This window comes from Tetrao urogallus, assembly GCF_951394365.1.
Source record: "Tetrao urogallus genome assembly, chromosome: 12".
Lineage (NCBI taxonomy): Eukaryota > Metazoa > Chordata > Aves > Galliformes > Phasianidae > Tetrao > Tetrao urogallus.
In genome coordinates, this window is record NC_136825.1 from 9,126,240 (window position 1) to 9,147,211 (window position 20,972).

General features: G+C 36.1%; 1 protein-coding gene across 1 annotated transcript in view; it reads left to right on the plus strand.

The window, feature by feature from the left end:
* The window catches only part of LOC306950849 (transcription initiation factor TFIID subunit 4-like), a gene marked incomplete at both ends in the record, with an annotated part of 131,499 nt that overhangs the window by 53,939 nt on the left and 56,588 nt on the right, over positions 1-20,972 (plus strand). The window contains 3 exons of the mRNA XM_079541235.1: positions 2,187-2,317; positions 3,251-3,376; positions 12,241-12,297. Coding sequence (XP_079397361.1) covers positions 2,187-2,317; positions 3,251-3,376; positions 12,241-12,297 — 314 coding nt within the window. The remainder of the gene's footprint in view (positions 1-2,186; positions 2,318-3,250; positions 3,377-12,240; positions 12,298-20,972) is intronic.

A 20,972-nucleotide genomic window follows, 5' to 3' on the forward strand; every position in this document is an offset into this window, starting at 1 on the left:
TGTTGATACAGCCATTTGTACTGATAGTCTTCACTGTTGCCAGGATGCATTGCTGAATCATGGCTGGCTGACTGCCCACCATAAGCTTTCCATCAGCTTTCCACAGCATTCGCTGTGCTGTCATCTGCAAACTTGATGAGGGTGCTTTAGATCTCCCTGTACATCCCTGAAAAAGGTATTCAAAAGGGCAAGTCCCAGGACAGACTCATGAGGGCCACCATTTATAATTGGCTTTCAGGTAGTTTTCTAGAATTGTGAAGACTTGTTCGGAGGGATTTCAGGAGTAGGAAATCTCACAGGGTTATCGTGCAGAATGGTGGGGAGGGCCTAGGACATGACCCTTTGGGAAGTGGGCATCTCAGGAAATGATCCTTTCATTATGGATGAAGTTCCAAAGAGTTGAATAGGCAAAAAGAGCTGCATAGTAGGTGAGTTGACTTAGGGCAAAAGTGCTTAAAATTAGGAAAACTTTTATCATGAGAAAAGAAAAAAAAAAAAAGAAAAAGAAAAAGGTGGTGGTAGCTCTTTATTATGAAAGCATTGTGTGTTCAGAGAAGTTGGGTAGCTGTAGTTAAACAGCTGAAATTCAAAGAATTATTATTGTAACAATTATTCATTCCTACTTGTAACTAGAATACCTGGCAGAATTTTCCATCTCAAACCTCTTTTCTAGATACTACTTAATTAAATTTCCCTTTCTGCTTGTATTTTATCATACAGACTAGTTTTTTTTTTTTATTTTCAGATTGATAGCTTTGCTTACAGGTTTGCATAATAAAGTGGTGCATGCTCAAATAGGTGTGGATATTGCAAGCCTGACTGGCACAAATAGCTCCCACCAACATGAATAGTCCCAATGACTTCAAGGACTTAATTTGCATGAGTAACAGTTGCAGCGTTGGGATCTTAATGGGAATGTCTGCTTTCCATTATGCGTTCAGCTTTCAGCAACCTCGGTGGAGCTCCATCTCTATTACAGAGGACAAATTGGGCACCAAGACAGATGGAATTTTTTTAGCGGCAAAGCAAAAATCAGTTGAAGTCATATACATACTGCTGAAGTCCTTAAGGTATCGTGTACTGTATAAAGGCAGTGATAGCTTAAGTTGAAGAGATAACAACTTCAAAGAATCATTACAAAAAAAAAAAAAATTAATATCAGAAATATATGACAGAATTCAGCTCTGGGAAGCGTGGGGATGATGTGCTGTAGTGATGTAATAAAATATACATTTAAATAGACAGAACGGTTGGAGGAAAAAAAAAAAAAAAAAAAAAAAAGAAAGAAAAAAAGAAGCTCAGGCGGTCGGGCACAGCCGGTTCCCGCCGCAGCTGTGCGCCTTATGCGGGCTCTCCCCACGCGCTGCTGCAGCGCCCCCTGCCGGGAGGGCGGTCCCGCCCCGCCGGTGGTGCAGTGAGCGCTGCCGGCTGCTCCTGCCGCTGAAACAACGGGGCTGTAGGCACGCCAGAACGCTGCTCGTTACCTCATCTTCGTTTTTCGGACGTGTGATGGTTTTTTACCCTCGAGTTTGGCTGGAAAAAGATAGGAATGTGTCATAAAACAGGCTCATTTTTAAGCCTCTCAGGTTTGTATTTGTGTGGAGTTCTCTCCCACAGGTGACAACTGCTCTAATTAGTCACTCAGGAAACACTTTCCAGAATATTCTCAGTTAATTTCCTGGAATGCTTTGTGTACATATTATTATGTCACAAGTGAACATATTCAAGCATTTTTAAGGCTTACGTTTGTTTAAAGAAAAACTAGTAGTGTGTGCTGAAGGACACAGCAGTGTGCTGTGGGCTGCAGCCTGGGATTGTGGGCGCTGCAGCAGCGATCCTGAAAGCAAGGATTTGCTGCTTCTGAGAGCTTAGATTGCCTCATCTTCTACTTTCTGTCACTGTACTGGGATTAAACCTGGTAAGGTGCCTCAGTGTCTTCTGAGGGGTAAAGAAGCAACTCTGGATTATCTCAAACTTAAAATTGTGACCACATCTGTTTTCAAGAGGTAATGAATGTTATCACCAAAGCTTTAGAGATTTACTATCAAGGATTTATATACTCAGGAAAATAACGTTGTGACTTCGTGTTCTTTACAGATTGGGCTTTTTTTTTTTTTTTTTTTTTTTTTTTTTTTTTTTTTTTTTGGAAGGTCAGCTAATTTTCTTTTTTTTTTCTTCTGCTTTAGCTAAAAAATTAGGAATTACTGATGTGCCAGCTGAGGTGGTTACTTTTATTTCCCATGCAACACAAAGCAGATTAAGAACAGTGATAGAAAAAGTAACAGTGATAACCCAGCACCGCATGGAATCATACAAAGTAAGTGTGCAAATCAAGCTATTGGATATATATAGCGATGCAACTTGACACGGTTTTCTTTCTTAGCACATGGTACATGTTTTGTGTTCATTTTGTGTGCAGAGCACATTTTAATCACAAATTTATCTACCTCGTTGCATAGAGAGCAGTGGGATGATGACCCTGCTTGCCAGACCTGTCTTCTCTGTCATAGAATTTGTGTGTAAAGTTGTATTCGTCTTTGTATACTGGGCTCACCTGTTAAGCTATTTCTGCTCACCTTTTTGTGACCAAGGCTGTTGATTCACGCCTTCTCTTCTGACCAGGGTAACTGCTGATTGGACCAAAATTGGTTCAATATTTAGGAATCTGCACTAGCTATACCTGTCTTTGACCGTGTGAGATACTAATACTTCTATACTTGCCATTTAAAAATTTTAGCACAAAACTTAAATTGTTTAACTTAAAGAATATAATGATTAGACAGGCATAAAAACTGTTCTGAGATTAGAGGGAAGAGCTACTAATTTGTCTTAAGCCTGCAACTAAAGAATTCAACTATTAAATTCTTCACTATAATTAAACAATATTCTCTTTTTTTTAAAAAAAAAGGGTTTCAAGTTATTCTGATACTGTTGTTAGTGATTGTATTCTTGGAGAAAATTGAAATAATTTAGATATCTTAAACCAGAAGGGAAATTGTAATAAAAAACTGCAAACCAGTTTGAAATTCAGGTAAGTCAAGTATGTTTCGTTATTAGAAATAAGTTACTTTTTTTTTTTAATAAAAGAAAATTGCTAGCAATTGTTAAACTAATACAAAAGTATGTAGGTGGCTGGCTTCATTGCACCAAGCTTAATACTTTTGTTGTTGTTAGTACTGTAGAAAGATTTTAATGTATACACTCGGTCTTGATGAAAATGCCTGTTTTCATAAAATATTGTTCTTTACAGGATGATGAATGGTATGAACAAGCTACAGATGTCCGATCACAATTGAAGTTTTTTGAGCAGTTGGAACGTTTAGAAAAGCAAAGGAAAGATGAACAAGAGAGGGAAATCTTGCTAAAGGCTGCCAAGGTATCTTAATTATTCTATTTTTAAAAATTATTTAGCAGTTCTTGGTCTTCAAACAACCACTTAATCTCTTGAAATCTGGTTCTGGAACAGTTTTTGTTTCTTAAACTATAGCAGAAATGCTGAGTCATAGCTTGAAGCAGTGACTGAGCACCTGGTGGGAAGGCAGGGCCAATGCAGGGGAGCTCAGTGCATGCAGTGCACCTGAGTGACCAGAAGGGGTGGAGCCAGGATGCAGCCCTTCCCAGCACTCATTTAAGAGTTGACAGTGGAGGTGAGGGCATCTCTCTGGAGATCCCTGCCTACCTGAGGCTTTCCAAAGGTAAGGAGATTTTCTTCCTTCATTTCTACATCTATGGCTGCTGCCTTTGGGCTTCTCATCATTTGCCACCCCATTATTGTTGCTGTACTTTCCATTGCATTAAAGCATTGCATATACCAAAGAAATATTTCTGTTTTGACACCGCACCTTATATTTATGAAGTCATGCTGTTTATCCACAACGACAGCACACCTAGCTGGTGGAATGCTCCTGCATTCTCAGGAAGATGTAACGCTGAATATGGTGGGTTCTGGAGATTATGGAAGGCAATGCCTTATATATCTATAGATAAATTCCTATCCAAAACTGCCACTTTAGCTGTATTACTGATTTATCAAACTACAAATAAGTTTATTCCTTAGTTATTCTGAGTTATTCATCCACTGTTTTACATTTTCACTGAATTATTTATTGTATATTCTAAACAGTTTATATAGCACAACTCAGTGTTCAGAGGTAAAATTTTGTCTGTTATTAGAAGACCTTTCCATTTGCAAACTTAAAAACAACAGCAACAAAAAAGAAGCCAACCCAACAACAGGACCTGACTTGCTAATTTCAGAAAAATATTTCCCAATTTGGCTGTTTTCATTTTTTTTTTTTAATCTGTTGTTTTCTTTCTTAATTTAAAATCATTCACATTTTTAGGTATTCCACAATTTTCCACAGAAGATATATATGCCCTTTAAATGTTTAGATGGAAGCAGTGACACTTTTCATTTTTAATGCTTTTTTTTTTTGTATTTAATTTTCTACATTGAATGAATACATCTTGATGAATCACACTTTCTTTCTCTGTATCTCTTTTTGTTTGTTGCTTTTTGAAGTCTTTCTCTTTTCTCTCTCTCTCTCTCTCTTTTTTTTTTTTAATGGACTTTGAGAGAATACGGTTCTGTAGTCTTTAGTTTAAAAGCATTTCACTAACTGGGCAAAGTCACATGCAAGTTGATCTAAGGCTGGATTAGATGTTATCACTTCCAAACTTATGATGCCATGTTTTCTGGATTCTTTTTCTTATATCTTGAGTCAATGTTATCTTAACTTCATGGGAGTTTTAGGAAATAAATACATTAACAATAAGTTTGATTCTAATAGATTATAGAGTGAATTCAAATAATTACACCAAAAAACATTGAAGAAGTCTTTTACATGACTTGAAGAAATCATTTTCATTAACATAATGCACATGTAAATCAGCTTTATAACCAGACAGCTGGGCATAACGACAATTTATACTAGAAAAAATACGTATGACAAAAAAGAAACAAAACCACAAAGTAACTGTGGAAGAAAAATGCTGATTTACCAGCATTAATGTTTAGAAAGAGAAATTGAAAATATTGTGAAACCTTTGAAAGGTGCTTATGTGGTGCTGGGATTTAAGTGTTAAATGCCAGCTTTGAATTGAACGTAGAATGATAGCATCTGTCCTTTCTGGAGCACGTGTCTGCTCTCTGCCGTGCGGTTCCCATGGATTGACCACCTGTTTCAAAACTCACATAGAATGTATTTGAACATGCTGTGCCAAACTCACAACTTCTTATTCTAAACAATACATTGTTCGTTATCTCCTCAGACTCTAGGTTGCTGCTGAAATGCAGGGTGCTCTGTACATCAACAGAGAGAGCTCTTGTGATCTTTATTTTGAATTCCTACATACTGAACCCTTAGCCAGGATTTTGGTCTTTCTGGTCTTTTTTCACATCCTTAGTTGTTTGAGGAGATGGAAGGCTTTGTGGAGAGGATGCAGTAATTGCAATGAAGCAGTTATTAAATGGACACAGTTAAAATCTACCTCATCTGCTCTGGTAACTAATGCTACAGACCAGAAAATGTTTCATGTCTGTTTGTGGTATGCTGATTGCTATTTGTGCCCGCAAAGAGGGTAATGATTAAACTGGTTCTGGAGACTGAAATACCTCTTATGCAAAGAGATTGTTTCACAGATCAGGGCACCTTTGTCACCTTGATAGTATGGTGTATTTAAAAGTTAGAAACCTTGGGATTTTAAGATGAAATTTCTGTTTCTGCTTATTTTTCTATAAGCACTTAAATCTAAAAATCATATATATATTAAAAAAAAAAAAACAAACAACCAACTATGTAGAAGCTACTGCTGCTTAATGTGCCTTTTAGACAGTGATTTTTTTTATCCTGTACATGTTTTGGCACGCTATTTTGCAATGTTTGTTAAAGATACTCAGCAGAATAATTTTAGAAAAAGTTTTGAAATTGCCTGCTAGTGGTACCTAGTCTGTTGTATAAGTATGAAACAGCATATACAGGTTTAACTTGCTGAGTGAAAGTTCTTTTTAAGTATTTAGTTTGTGAAGCCTCTTTAGCAACCAAGTCCACGTGTTCATGAAGAATAAGATACTGAGAAAGGAAATGTTGTCTTCTGATTGACCTGCAACTGTATTGTCAGCTACTACTGTAAGATATGAGTGTAGAATTCATAAGTACCCTGGTGGGGTGGATTTTGCTGCAGGAGGTGGCTTGGGAGGAACGAGGGATAAAGTCAGATGGAGAGACCAAAGAAAAAAGTAAGGCTTCAGAAACTTTTTAAAAGTTATTGCAATATACTGTTTATTTTTAATTAAACACCTAAAAATTTTAAACTGGACTTCTACTTTGAGGACTTTGGATCATGTCTGATAACATGTACCAACCTAGAATGTGTGGCCCAAAATATTTCTCTAATTTACCTTCTAGTGATACTTTTTCTAATTATAATGCTTAAAGATGATATATTGGTCCCCAAAACTGTCAGATCTGCAGTTGTCATCTGGTGGAACAATTCCTGTTTCACCAGATGTGATGATTTTAATACAGAAGCTGTACAGGGAGGTGCTACAGCTGCCTCGATTATCATTGCTTTTGGATTTTCTTCCTGTTAAGTAAATCATAGGGTAAAGGAATAATGACACAAGGAAGGGCTATCTTGTGTGTATGTATACATACATGTATGTGGAGTGCAGTCTCTTTAAATAAACTATTTTGGAGACTCACCTCTTTCTCCTTGTTTGTTTTCCTAATAAGTAGCCACTGGCCATTATTTCCATTGTGTGCAGAAGCAAAGGTCTTTTGAATCTGTCTTTGGTGGTTGATATGGGAAATCAGAAAAGAAGCTAAGGGAAGTCTGAAGACAGCAGAAAGGTCAAAAGCCAGACTGAAATAACTTGAGGAGCTTACCTTTACATTTGACGTGGTGTTTGTTGTGGTGTGTGGACTTTCTGAAAACACACAGCACATGTCTTGCTATAGTAAAAGATGCTTTCATGGTGATTCATCCTTGCTGCTTTCATGGCGATTTCCAAAATCTGGAAAATGTAAGGTTGTGTGTCAAATGGAATGAGGTTCTGATTCGAGTGTAATAACGGAAGTATTTCTGGCAGCAGAAAGGAGTTTGTGGTCTACTATCAGTGCTCTGTATTAATAGCACAGGCCTGTCTAGTTTTGGGTTTTAAAATATAACTGCAGCTATCATAGGAATGTGGCCTTTATTCTGTGAACGGTATCAGTAAGCAAACTGAAGAATTGCTTGGTGGTGTTTGCACAGTTAAGCAGCATTTATGGATGATGGAGATTTTGATAGTGCAGTAGGTTGAAGGTGCTTTTTTACCTTGTGGGTGCTTTCTTATTGGAGAGAGATGGTTGAAATTTGGCTGTGCAGATTCCCTTACGCAGCGCTATCACGTGCACCTCCTGTCATTACTTGAAGGGCCCATCTCTCTGAGTGAGAGATGAGTTCAGTCGTCATGCCAATTTAATCCTTTCCTTCTCTTCTGAGACTACAGTGGAGGTAATGCAGCTTTTTGTGAGATGAAGCACTTTCTGAACTGAAACTTGTAACTCAATTCCGATGAGAGGAGAGCAAAGAGTGAATTATTGCGTTGAGATAATTTTCTCAATTTTAAAAAATTTGTTACTTCAATTTTAATGATTTTAAAAATGAATCTTCTTTTAGACCTGCACTCTTGCAATCTTCCTCACTGTGGTCGTAGCTCAAAATAGGGTTTTACCCTCAGCTATGCTGCTTTTAACTCTCACTTTTTATTAACAAAGCTAATGTGAAAGCAAAGTGTTTCATGTTGCCAATTTAATTTCTTTAATTAAAAGTGAAAGTTATAAGCTGGTACAGCCGTGGGTGAAGTTCTAATGTCATCAATGGGGAAAAATAAGTTTAAAATTGAAACTGTTGGCACAGCGGTGACTCTCAATAGTACAGCACCTGCAGTTGTGATTCTTCACTTTATTTAATGAAAAAATATGAATTGGAAGAATTAAAGACTCCCAGGACATGTACTGGGAAGGGGGAGAAGAGGTGTGAGCACCTTAACTGGGATCAGATTTTGCTGATCAGGCAACAGTCAAGTATTTAGGAATGGAGACCCTGAGAGTTTTTCAGAGATTTAGCCGATGGAAAACATCACAGTTATTCTAAATCTAAGAGAAACCTTTTTTTGTTAGTGGGGAAAAAGATGTAACAACAGTGCAACTTTGACATTGCAAATGACAACAAAATATGGGATAATGGTCCTGGTTCAGAGCACCAGACAACAACCAGTGTTGTTCTGCTCACCTGCACAGATGCAGGTGTCCTTCAGCTTTAAAAATAATTGTTGCCTTATTACATCGAAGTCAGATAGATATTCCTTTAAAAATACTTTTGATTTCTAATGTAAGACAATTGTAAGAAATATGAAGTCCGCTTCTTAAAACTGTACTGTTATGTGTGTAATTAGATGTCTGTTTCTGTGGCATTATTCATTAGCACAAGCAAGGAGAAAAGCTGAGGTTTGGAACATTAGTTTGGTAACATGTAAATATAAACATGTAACCCCATGTTTCTAATATGTTTTGAATGCACACATTTAGCATGTGCTGCTTTTCATACTTTCAAAGTCTGATATTTCCATAGAGCTAATGTGATCTATGCAGTTTTCAGATAAATAAGATAGCAAGTTCTATAACACAAAGCACTTTCGTTGTTAACAATTAAAATATCAGCCTGTCTGGTCTAATGAAAGTAGCTTATGTTTGGGAGAAATGCTAACAAACCTGGCTTGGTGGATGCATTCTCAGTAGGAGACATCATTTAATGTATTTAAAGGTATGTTATCTGGTTAAGATCAGTCCTAGGTTTCTCTAAAATTACTATGGGAAGCAAGCTTGCTTCTAAGGATGTTTATTCACCAACATGAAAATATATTGCATAAATCCAGCTTTCATTATTTACAGATATTATGGAGATGAAGAATAGAGTGAGGGAAGGAAAAGAGTCATGATGAACTCTTTGGAAGTGTTTGGGTTGGGGGGTCTGTGACAGGTGGGTGTTTCTGAAGCTTTAGAGGAAACATAGAGGAGACATTTGTGGCTTAAAAGATTTTGTGAAAATTCTTTCTTTTCTTCTTACAAATCAATTGAGATGCAGTATATTAATTTTTGAAGGTTAGTGGTAAAGGAGAAAGGAAGACAAACTCAACAGTATGAGATGAGTTGGTAGAGAAAATTGAAACTAGAATTAAAAGAAAGGAACAATTAGCTAGTAGCTTCATGAAAGTAAGTGTGAAGTATTAAAGTAATTGGTGAATAAAAATAACAGGAGAGATGCAGGCGCTGCAAGAGCTGAATAGCCGCAAAATTGTTCAAACTCTTCAGAGGAAGCAAAAGATGCTTACGTGTGGAATGGAGTGTAAAGAGAAGCCAGTGACATTTTTAAAGCTTATCTAGCCACCTCTATTAAGTTTGACATTTTCGTTTGCTTCTATTTGCTTTAATCTGTGTTACATCAGCATTGGAGAAGCCTTTTGTGAGTTACATTGGATCATAAAATGAAGAATTAATGCAATTGTTATTGCTAATCCTTTTTCTTTACCTCTAACACATTTTAATCTTTGTATGCTGCTTTTATTTCACTGGCTTACTGATTTTCAAGCTGACAGTCTGCAGGAACACATTTTATTTTAAACAATCTGTTGGAAAAACCCTACTAGCATTTATTTAAACACGTGCACAGAAAAAGAAAAACCCAAAAAACAACAAACAGAAAATGACAGTTGAAATTCCTTAATTTTATTAGTATGGTACTTAAAACAGAAATGACACATCCGATATAAAGCTGAAATTCTACTTACTTGAAGCAAGAGCTAGCTTGAGCTCCTTGAAAAGAGCATTTCATATGGGTTAAAGGAATAACCAGAAACTCATTGCATTATCCTGAACGTAAAAGTAGTTCTAAACCCACTTTTTAGTCTGGGTTTGATATCTGACATCACCTGGTATTTTAAAACTCCATTAGTGATGAATTTTCTGTTTTTTATGTCACTCAGCATCTGAATGCTCATTTTCACCTATGTAGCAATTTGTTATTTTTTGTGTAAAAGGTCTGCTATCCTGATGTCCAGATCTACTTTTATTTGGTCACTTCCTGAAAACAAACAAAGCACAGAAATCTTTAAATGTAAACAAAAAAAAAAAAAAAAAAAAAAAAAAACCAAAAAACAAACCACTTTTTTAAGAAAACTTGCAGTTTTCTGAGTTTTTCCTTCACTGATGGGAACAGGAAATGTAGATGTTACTTTGTATCTGTTGCTTTGATTTTTTTTCTACCCGTGTCCCTGAATGTAACACAGATCTGGTATGTTTTCCAGGATTCTGTCACTTTCTTATAGAAACTTGGTAACATTATTAGAAGTCTCAGCTTGATTCTCTGAGGACTCCATGCTTTCTCCTTCAGCTGAAATGCTTTTAACTTGTGCTTTGCATTTGGCAAATGATTCAGCTTCATGTAGTGGTATGAATACACTTTGTATTTCTGTACTCCCTTCTCTGCGAGATTCAGAAAGCAACAGAAGTTCATTGTACTTCTATAAATTTATCATCAAAAAGTCATGAAAGAACTAAAGCTGATTTCCCAAACACGACGCTGGAGAAACTGAGGCACACAGTGATTGAACTGTCATCAGAAAATGACAGAGCAAGGCCCTAATTCAGCCTAGATCTTAAATACTGTCCATCTCCTAGAGAAGGAACTCATCTATCTCCCCCCACCCTGAATGGGTATAAACATAGTCAAGTTCCAAGTAATTGCTCCACTAAATAGAGTCCCAGCTCTCTGGCATATCCATGTATTTAATGAATGTGTCTTTTTGTTCTTTAAACAGTAGCTAGATCAGGTTGTCTGCATTTCTGCATTTTTCTTTTTGTCTGACCACAACACTTCAAAGGAACCTGTCTACATAAAGTTGTTTCTTTCTTTGTTGGCATAGCTATAACATGAGAGTCTAATTCAGTAATCAGCTCTCTACAGTTTTTAATATCTCATTGCTTTACTACAGACACTATCCTGTCAAGCTACCTTATATGTAACAGGCACAAAATCATTGGTAGGTAGCACTGGAAAATGCAGCTAACACACTTGACTCTTGCACAGTGCACATTTTCTAAAAATCTCCCAACTGTTTAGTTTGAGTTTTCTTTACCATTTGTGTTGTGTGTGCCATATTAGCAGAAAAAAAGTCTCAAATAGAAATAAATAAAAGCACAAGAGAAGGGTAGAGAAATCAGTCATTGTTATTCTCACTCCGAAATGATGATGAGACTCTCCAGGTATGTCCACAGTATCACATCTTGCCTACCCTTAAAACGTATCTTCAACTGTTTGGTTCATGTATTTGTCACTTGTGAACATATTACGAATGTAATATGAACATATTACGAAAAACTCAAACAAAAGGAAAAAAAAAAAGAGCATGTGTAGGTTTACAGTTTAATACTCTTTAATCTTTAATCTTTACAGTTTAATACTCTTCTCAAGTTTCAGGTCTGTCTTCAACCTTGAGAGGCAGAGAAAGGAGAGAGTAAAGAAAGTGTTCTTTTAGGAGTTATGTAAACAGCATCAATTTAAGTCTGAAATAAAACATTGAAATCTTTCAAGTACCAGGGACAACAGTTTTTTTGTGGAACTTCTAAATACTGACAAAAAGTACAATTAAAGAAGTATAATCATGCATGTGTATCTACCTCTGTAATTCCATACAAATTGTATTGTCTTTATTTCAGAAGGTTTGTTGTTTGGAAGAATAGCATTAAAACTGTTTCCAGCACGTTCTCTACCAACAGCTGGAAAAAAAAAAAAAAGTTGCAAACAGTAAATAATTTTAAAATAACTCCCTCACTCACTGACAATTAAATTAAAAGATAGATATTGGGAAAAGGTGTCAGTTCTGCTCTCAGACGCTTTAATTTGTTAGTATTAAGTAATTTAAATCTGTATGGAAACTTTAGAATTGAAAGATACATAGAGGTGTTGGTTCTGTTTGTTTTTAAATTTAAATGCCAAGTAGATTCTGCTTACAACTGAATATTTAAGTCTTTTTGGTGAGACCTGTGCATTTGAAATTGCACCTCTGTGAATTTAAGTATCACATATTTGACACCTTGTATCTTGTGCCTCTTTCTTTGCTATCTTTTAACTTCCACAGATGAGGGGTTCTTAAACCATCTGTTAACCTTTTTTCCCCATTTTTTTTTTAACATGTAGAGTCGCTCAAGGCAAGAGGACCCAGAGCAAGCTAGACTGAAACAAAAAGCAAAGGAGGTAAGCAGAGCTAGAGATCATTACACTTGACATTTCAAGGCTTGAACATATTAATTTTTTATGCCTTGCTACTTGTATATCGTTAATAAAAATCTGACTAAAAAACTTTTTAGGATGTATTTGTTGCTTTGCCTTTGATCTTGATGTTTGCAAACTAATACATTAATACATGTGAAGCCTAAGGAGATTTTATAAGAGAACATTTCCATACATTACACTTTCATTTCCATTTTAGGTAGCTCTAGCTTTTGTTGGGTTGTTGATGACAGCAGCATTAGATTTGGTGCAGAATATATGCCTTTGTCTTTTTAAAATGTCACTTTCTTAGAAATTTGTTACTTAACAGTTCTGTTCTGACAACAGTCTTTCAAGTAATGTGCAGAGAAGGACTGGCAATTACAGTGTTGTTCAGTGTACCATTTACTCATTGTTCTAAATTACAATAATCTAACAAATATAAAATAATTTCAGTTCAAGTTTTGATATGTTATTCTTAGTATACCTTAATGTTCTGTAAGTGAGCATGGCAGTCCTTTGCTTGAGGCATCTTACGCCTTAGGATCAGTTTGTGACTTAAATCACTTAAGAAGACTAAAATATATCTACGAATGAAAAGTTGTTCCTATCAAAAAGAAATTAGCATCATATTGAGCAAACTGATGCTTTTTTTCTCTAGCTAAGTTATTTGGATATATGCATTAGAAGGTAATAATAATACATTAGAGGGTAATATATGCAGAAGAATGCATATAACACTTTTTTTTTTTCTATTGACCTGTTCTTCCAGTTTAGTTTCCCTTTTGGCAGTATTCTATAGTTCCCGTTACATATACAGATTTTTTTATACATGTAGCAGAAAAAAAAAAAAAATCAAGTTAACTTTCATTTATCTCCTCCCATTTATGTAATTATAAATCTTGTAAACTTAAAGCCATCCAGTGTTGGAATTGTCAAGCTTTCAAATGAAACAGAGATTGAATTATTTGGTAGAAGATATAGGATTTGATACTATTTGAGCTTAGTAAGCAGTCTGTATATGCAAAGGAAATTGCTTCTGAAAATATATGGAAAATAATTGTTGGCTGGCAAGGCTTGCATTTGAGCTGAGGACTAAACTACCACACTGCTGGAAATGAAAGTAAGCTAGAAATAAGTGCATTTCTTGCTGTGACAGTATTTCCATTCATTGCAGTTCTTCATAACTGGAAACCTGAGACAGCAAAGTAAACAACAGGGCTAGAAAATACATTTCCTAATAGAATGAATTATTGGCTCTCTTTTATAGCTGTGATGGAAGATTTGTGTTCTAGCCAGTGCTCTTGCTTTTGGTGTAGCTGCTGGAATACCTCTCCCCTGTATGAAAATCTGGTATTTCCATTTAAGCTGCATTTCTTACCCACTAGAGGGAGTGACAGAGTGCTGACATGTGAATAAAAGCATGTGTATGAAATGCATTATAAGTAATTGTAATACTGGTATTATTAAAGACATAGCAAGTCTTGTGGTTTGGTGATAATCTTATTAGAAATGTTTAGGCTTTATGATTTTAGAGAAGTAGTGTTCCTGGAAATGCTAAGACGTTTTGAGTAAATGCAGAGCGAACAGCAGGATTTTTGAGTGCTGCACTCTCTTCTATTGTACATTAGTCCTGCCTTTTTTCCCACCCTTCTAATGAAAGTGTGTAATTTGCTGGCACCTTGCCTCTCTCTGAAGTTTAATTTTATTCTACATACTTGAAACCATAAGAAATTTAGGCATGTATCTGTTTTTAGTAATTAGAGTTCTATGGCTCTTCAGCTGTTTTAGCGATTTTTACATAAAATATTTAAATACTAAAAAATTGAAACTAAAACTTGTACAAAAGAAGTTAATTAGGAGGCATTACTTGCAGAGCCAGGTCTTATTACAGAAACCAGACGTAACAGCCAGTTACTTACGTAAATAGTCAGGTTTCACTCACACGCAGATTAGCACTGTTATAGTTAAGTCAGTGCAACCCACTCTTATTTCAGTTTGATTGACTTATTTTCCTTTAGCATTAGCCTGTTTTAAATGGATTTGAGTGAAAGCAGGAGGAAAATGCACCTGCATTCTTTCACACTTTTAAATTAGTCCAGCTTTCTATGGTTTTGCCAGTGCACATTACATGATTTTAATGGTAGACTTACTTAACAAACTTGTAAAACACATTTTCCATCCAGACTCTTTCAGGAAGCTATTTACATTGTTTGTAACAAATTCTGAAATATTTAACTTGTAGTATAACTTAATGTAAGAAATAGAATCATTTATCTACTTCATATTCCATGACTGAATCTTTTAAAATTAAGTTTTAAAAAATATGCTAAGCTGACTGGAAGAATAGAAAGTCACAAATATAAGTTAAAGAAAATGTCCCTAATTTCCATTCAGAAGGTTCATTAAATAGGACATAAAACAGGCCATATAACTGATTGATCCAGATTAGAAATAATTGAGTCAACACCTAGCAGTTAATCATGTGAATTACTTGAAAGAAAGACAGAGGAGGTAAGATCCTAAATATCCTATCTGTCATGAATATTTTTCTACATATTCAGTATCTGTTGGCCAAAAATCTTTTAATTTAAAAGTGAAGTAGCTGAGTGCGTTGATCCCGAAAGATTAACTTGGTTAAAATCTTTGTGTCATCACCAACCAAGAATATTGCATAATAATAAAAACTTAAACCAGACACCATAAATGTCTGGGCGTGTATCCAGGACCTAGATCAGCTTAGATAACACTCAGATGAATCTGTTCTCAGATGTACTTGTTAACCATGCAAGTGAAATCAGAAGCCTGTTGATATTCATAATGGAAGCCTTACTAATTTCACAGGGAGACAGAAGGCTGTCCGCTTACCTTTTTACCCATGCAGGTATCCCATTTTTCTAAAGTTTAATAGTCTTTTAACAGTGATATTTAAGTGGTTGCTGCTGTGACTGTTACGCTGGTGAGGAGCTTTGGGAGTACCCAGCTCTTGCGTAAGCAGACCAAAGGCAGGCTTTTCCCATACTCTCCACATCATTGTGGTGCTCATTCTGCCTGGGTGCTGTCATCTTCCTTGTCTTTTGTAGTAACTGACTTATCTGTTAAGTTTTTAGATCTTGAAATGCATCCTTTGCTAAGGTTTGTACACAATAACATCTGGACTGTTAGAGCCATAAGGTCCTTCTCTCATCTGAAAACACTAGTGAAGTGTGTATGTATTGTGGAGATCACATGATGTATTTTGTAGAAATTTAAAATCATAGAATGACTTTTATTAGAGAAAGTACTGAAACTCTAGTGTTATGTATGGAATACTTATATTACAAAATCAATTTTACTTTGAATAATTTCTTGTCACCACATCAATACCTCTGTAGCAACTCTATAGGTGTGGTTTCTTGTAAAAAAAAAAAAAAAAAAAAAAGTTTATTGCAGTCATTCATGCTTTGAAAAGGCATTACTGAAACAAGAAGCAAATGAAAAGGATTTTGTTTTGTTTTTTTTCACCTTAGCAAAAACAAAATTCTTAAAGATTTTACAAGTAATGCAGTGTCTTTTGTGATGAGATGTCTCAAGTTTTCTGTTGCACCATGCCTGACATAAAAGTATTCAAAAGCAACAATCTTCTCTTAAATGATTTCTTATAAAACCTTTGTTGAGAAATTGAGCATTTTAACTGAAGTAAGTTTGAATTAAGATTCCATTTAGCTGTGTAATCCACCCGAGGATCATAAGATGCAAAGGAGTAATGAAGAATGTGATAGTAATGAAGTAATGAATTACTGCAACTGAAATACTGCAATATTCCTGAAGTTATAAAGTTGTTTTAGTGACTTCAAATATTGATGCTGAACTTGCATCTCAAAAAGAAGCAATCCTGTCTGTCATCAATTAAAATACTTTCAGGAAAATCCTGCTGTTATTCAACTTACTGCTTTTATGTGAAATATATTTTTTACTTGTGAGCAGAGATTACTTCTGATGAACAGATATTATGATAATGGTCACAAATTTTGATAACTGGAGTTGATATGAGCTTCTAGGAAGAGCAGGAGAGGAACAGCTGATGGAAGACATGATTTGTCTATAACCAATTTATAGTTTATTAGTTTAAAGATAGTGAATATTGACAAAGTTTAGCTGTGTTTCTGAGGATAAGGTATTACCCCACCATGAATTCTGAAGTACTTCAGAGCTTCATGCAGTTGTAGTCTTACTGTTCAGCAGAACTCTTTTTGTAAAATTGAAGACCATGATACTTCCAGCCTGTTTCCCTGAGCTTGGAGCAGAAGTGATGGCAGGTGTTTGGCTGAAGGTGAAGTGTGGTGCTACCTGTGCTATACAGAATCAGAAAACTGAGTAATTGGCAAAGGAAAAATAAAGCCAGGAAATCAAGGGAATGGCCACAATACTTTCCAACTAAGTAAAATTGTTTTATTCTTGCTTAGGTAAAATTTATATTAATTAGAGTTGAGTCAAGGACTAGATAGTTTTGTTGTCCTTTTTTCTGACCTAGCTCTGACCCAAGATTACCTCATTATTCCAGCACAAATCTAAATTAAATCCAATCCTGCCCAATACAGTAATTTCCTTGCTCAAAATCACTTTGTTGGAGTTCTTTAGTGATGCACGATTTTAGTGCATGCAGTACCTGGTTCTTGTTTGCTTTTTACAGAGGAAAAAAAATGAAGGAAAAGCTCTGTTGTGCGACTGCTTGTAACTAGCATTATGCAATGAAATTCTCTTTTACTTATGTACATGCTAAATTTATGGTCTGTCTTAACAGCCTAACTCTATATTTGATACCTTCTATAATAAGCTAAGAACGCTAATTCACTAATTATTATCTAGAAAATCTTAGAACTTCGTTAGGCACCGTTGCTGGAGTTGCATACAAATTAGAACGTGTTGCACAAGAAGGATCATCAGTATCTACTGATGTGTTTTGCTACTTCATGAGGACCCCTGTCAGACCTGAGTCTTTGTATTGAGTGCTTATGAGCAGTGCTGAAAGACGTGGCGAATGGGGACTAATGCAAAAAAAAACCCAAAAAAAACCAAAAAACAAAAATGCAACAGGTAATCAGAAGAGGAGATAGTAATGAGAAGGAAAACTGTCTAGTCAAACATTATTCATTACTTATCTGGTGTGTAGTGTTGTGGTAGAAGTGGTTCTAGAAGAGGTGTTTGAAAGGCAGCAGTCTTCAATTTAACACAGCAGCACTGTGATATCCTTAGATTTTGCATGACAAATGTATCTGCTCTGATGCAATCTGCTAGTTGAGGCATTAGCAGCTATGTAGGCAAATGAGTTACAGTATTTTTCTTACTGAAAGGTTCCCACGTGGTTCTCTTAGAATTTGGGAACACAGAACAAATAAGTCAGCTATGTTTGTAAATGTTAGCTTTCCTTTTCTAGATTCTTACTTATTACGTTTCCCAACAAAATGTTACATGTGTACCTGATTTTTCAGCAAAACTAATGAGGAAGATTTGAGGCTCATTCCCAAATTGAAGTTTAACTTTGTTCTGAAACACACTTTGTTTATATTAGGATATTTCAAAACAATGCAACAGCCATTACAAATAGTGCTTTACCTGTTGTGTTTTACTTTTTTGAAAAGCTGAAAAGGAGACGGGTATACAGAGCAATGGAGCTCTGTTTCATAGATTGTTGTAACAAGCAGTCTGTCATTATGAAGTAACAGGACTACTTAAATAGAAGTATACAGAACCTGGGCTTATCACGGGATGAGCTTACTGCAGAGACTGTCCGATGCCGGAAGAAGCTTTTTAGAATCTCACCAAAATAATTCAGTAGAAACTTTCTCCTGTAAAATGAGTTTTCTGGAGGTAGTGACTGATTTTTCCTTTGCAGGAAAGAAACAGTGGAATTTTCAACTCTTCAGATCCCCTGCAATTTTCTTTCTGTGTCTGGAGGAAAAATTAATGCTTTTGCATTTTGTGGCTGTGCTAAACAAGGGAGTGGTAGCTAAAGGGGTGGCAACCCCTCTGTTTGTAACTGCTTCTGGGTACACGGACTGCAGAGCTCAGAGAACAGCAAAGGCAACAGTTTTCTTCCATCTTTGTTGTGCGAGGTTTGCCGTAAGGGTGGTTTGACTTTGCCTCTGCTTTGTATTAGCGATGGCACCCAGAGGTTCTGTGAGAGGCAGGGAGGAATGCATTCAGCAACACTTCCTCCTCCAAAACATTTTTACATTCTTTCTTGTATTTGAATATATACGTATGTAGATATATATCAGATCGATTTCCTAGAGGAAGACATGAAGACTGAATTTCCAGTTCTTTTTCCAGTGGTATTTTGTCTAAAATGGGTCATCTTCAGGGAGAAACAAGAGTGCTTAATTTGTGACTCTGTCACAACTTAAAAAAAGAAAAAAAAGAATTCATTTCAAGCAAGATGTGAATATGAAAAAATCGCCGAACTGTTTTATCTAAACTGCAACAGATTTACTCCCCTGCTGATCTGGAAAAATAATAGTGCTTTAGCTTTTAAAATACAGTTGCCTATTTAATAAGTAGAGGGCAGCAAATGTCAGCTATGTCTGGTTGTCAGAACCTGGAGAGGTTACTGGGAAGACAATACAAATTATGAGCTATTTTGGTCCCTTCATCAAGTCTGCTCTGCAATACTGCAGCTTGCAGGGAGGAGAGGTCAAGGTGTACTTAGGCTCCAGCCTGCAGGGCAAGTTTTCCCCCATTCTCTGTATGCGCGTTGGTTTCTTGCTCCAAAATAAGCCCGAATGAGGGCTTTAATTCTGCCGCTGAGCTAACATGTTTGTAAGCCCTGTTTGGCAGCCTCCGAAGGCCTGAGGCAGCACACAGCTGCCAGCTTTCATCTGCCCCCAGTTCCTCGGGGCGCTCCAGTCACATGGCGTGACCCGCGGCGGTGGAGACGCACCTACTAAATCTTCTGTTCCTCTGCCCACTCAGTCTGGGTACTGCACATTGCACCGGCAGCAGGCAGCTGGCCATCAGCAATCAGCTGCATACCTCCTGCTGACAAATCTTCCATTGCTTTTTTTTTGTGCGAGACCCACATCTACTCCCTGTTGTAGTCAGGAAGAGCATTTGCATCTTCTCTCACTTTACAATGGAAGGCCCTTGTTTGAAGTGCGTATGCTTGGTGGAATTTGCTGCATTTCATAAAATGTATGATGTTTCTAGCCTATTAGTGGGAAATGAAAGAGTTTATACAAGCAAAGTTAAATTTGGAACTGTAGTGATAACATTTTTAAAAGGATAACCTTAGCCTTCCTTGCCTGTACATTTTTGAGAATCGTGAAGTATGTGATACTTTTGTGCATCTCTAATTAATTTATAAGATAAGCAAGGCTAATTTTCACAGGACTCTTATACAAGCAGTAATCCGGATCTGTAAGTCTGCTTTGTAAAGTTGTGCTATAATTTTCTTATTTGTCAGTATCTCCTTTCAGAGCGTGCGTGCTAGGATGTGACAATTTATGGTTATGTACATATATGTATAAATTATGGAGCAATGCAAACATCAGTTTTGTTGTCACTGTCAGGTGGTTTGTTGTGATTGAATTTTTACTACTGAATTTTCGATACAGTTAACCTAGCGTGAAACAAGTCAGTTTTGGCTTAGTAAATACTGAATGTTTCTGTCCATGGCTGGAGTGTGTGTGTATGTGTGTAATATACATATATATATATATATATATATAAAATACTTTCCTCCTAGGTTGCAAGTCAGATCAGGCTGATCAGTAATAGAGAGAGGACATGAAAGCTGTGTTAACATCTATTGCCTGATTTTTAATTCAGTCTTTTATCAGAACGCCCTTGTTAGGCTGTGGAAGAGTCTGCAAATAGTTGCATCATCATAGCTGAATAAAAAGATACTGCTTGACATATTCCTACAACTTATTTCTCTCTCTGATAGTAGTATATTTAAAAATTAAAAACTAAAAAGTGTTACTGCCATTCGTGATGAAAGCAGTATGGTTTTTTTCCCTCAAGTATGTGTTTACCAAGGGAAGATATGATTCTCTCTAAAATGTCAACATTTTAAAGGCCTCATTGTGTTTTTGTTGGTGAGTTTGTGATTAACTTCTACGTTTTTATGGAAATGATGAGGAAGTTCTGAATCAGTTTTTTGTGGAATGTGAAAGTACGTTATAAGTTTGTGCTCGTGAGTTTCTGTACACTGAAATGCCAGAGTTTCACTGGTATCTTAGCATTTTGTAGGATTTAAGTGAAACAAGTTGAAAAGCAGTCCAATGCAACTGCAGCTCATAGGTTCAGTATCTCTGCATAGCCATGTGAAAATCTGCATCAGGAATTGGAAATACAGAGTATGTTTCCTTACACTTCTGCATTCCTTCCCTTTATAACAGGTATAAATCTCTTTATATTCACAACGAACATTTGGGTTCTTGAAATCAAAACATTTAGATTTTTGAAGTGCTCTCTTAATCTTTCTTGACGTAAGAGTCTTAAATTTTGTAGGGATTTTCACCATGTATGTCTAAATGTAGTATTCGCATGTCAAAGTGAATGAAAATCTGTTTATTTCCTTAAAAAGTTAATAATAATGATAATAAAACTACCCTGGAAGAAGTGTTCACATCTGGTAAACGTGTCAGGCAAGGCAAATAGGCTTTAGGGAAGTCATCAAA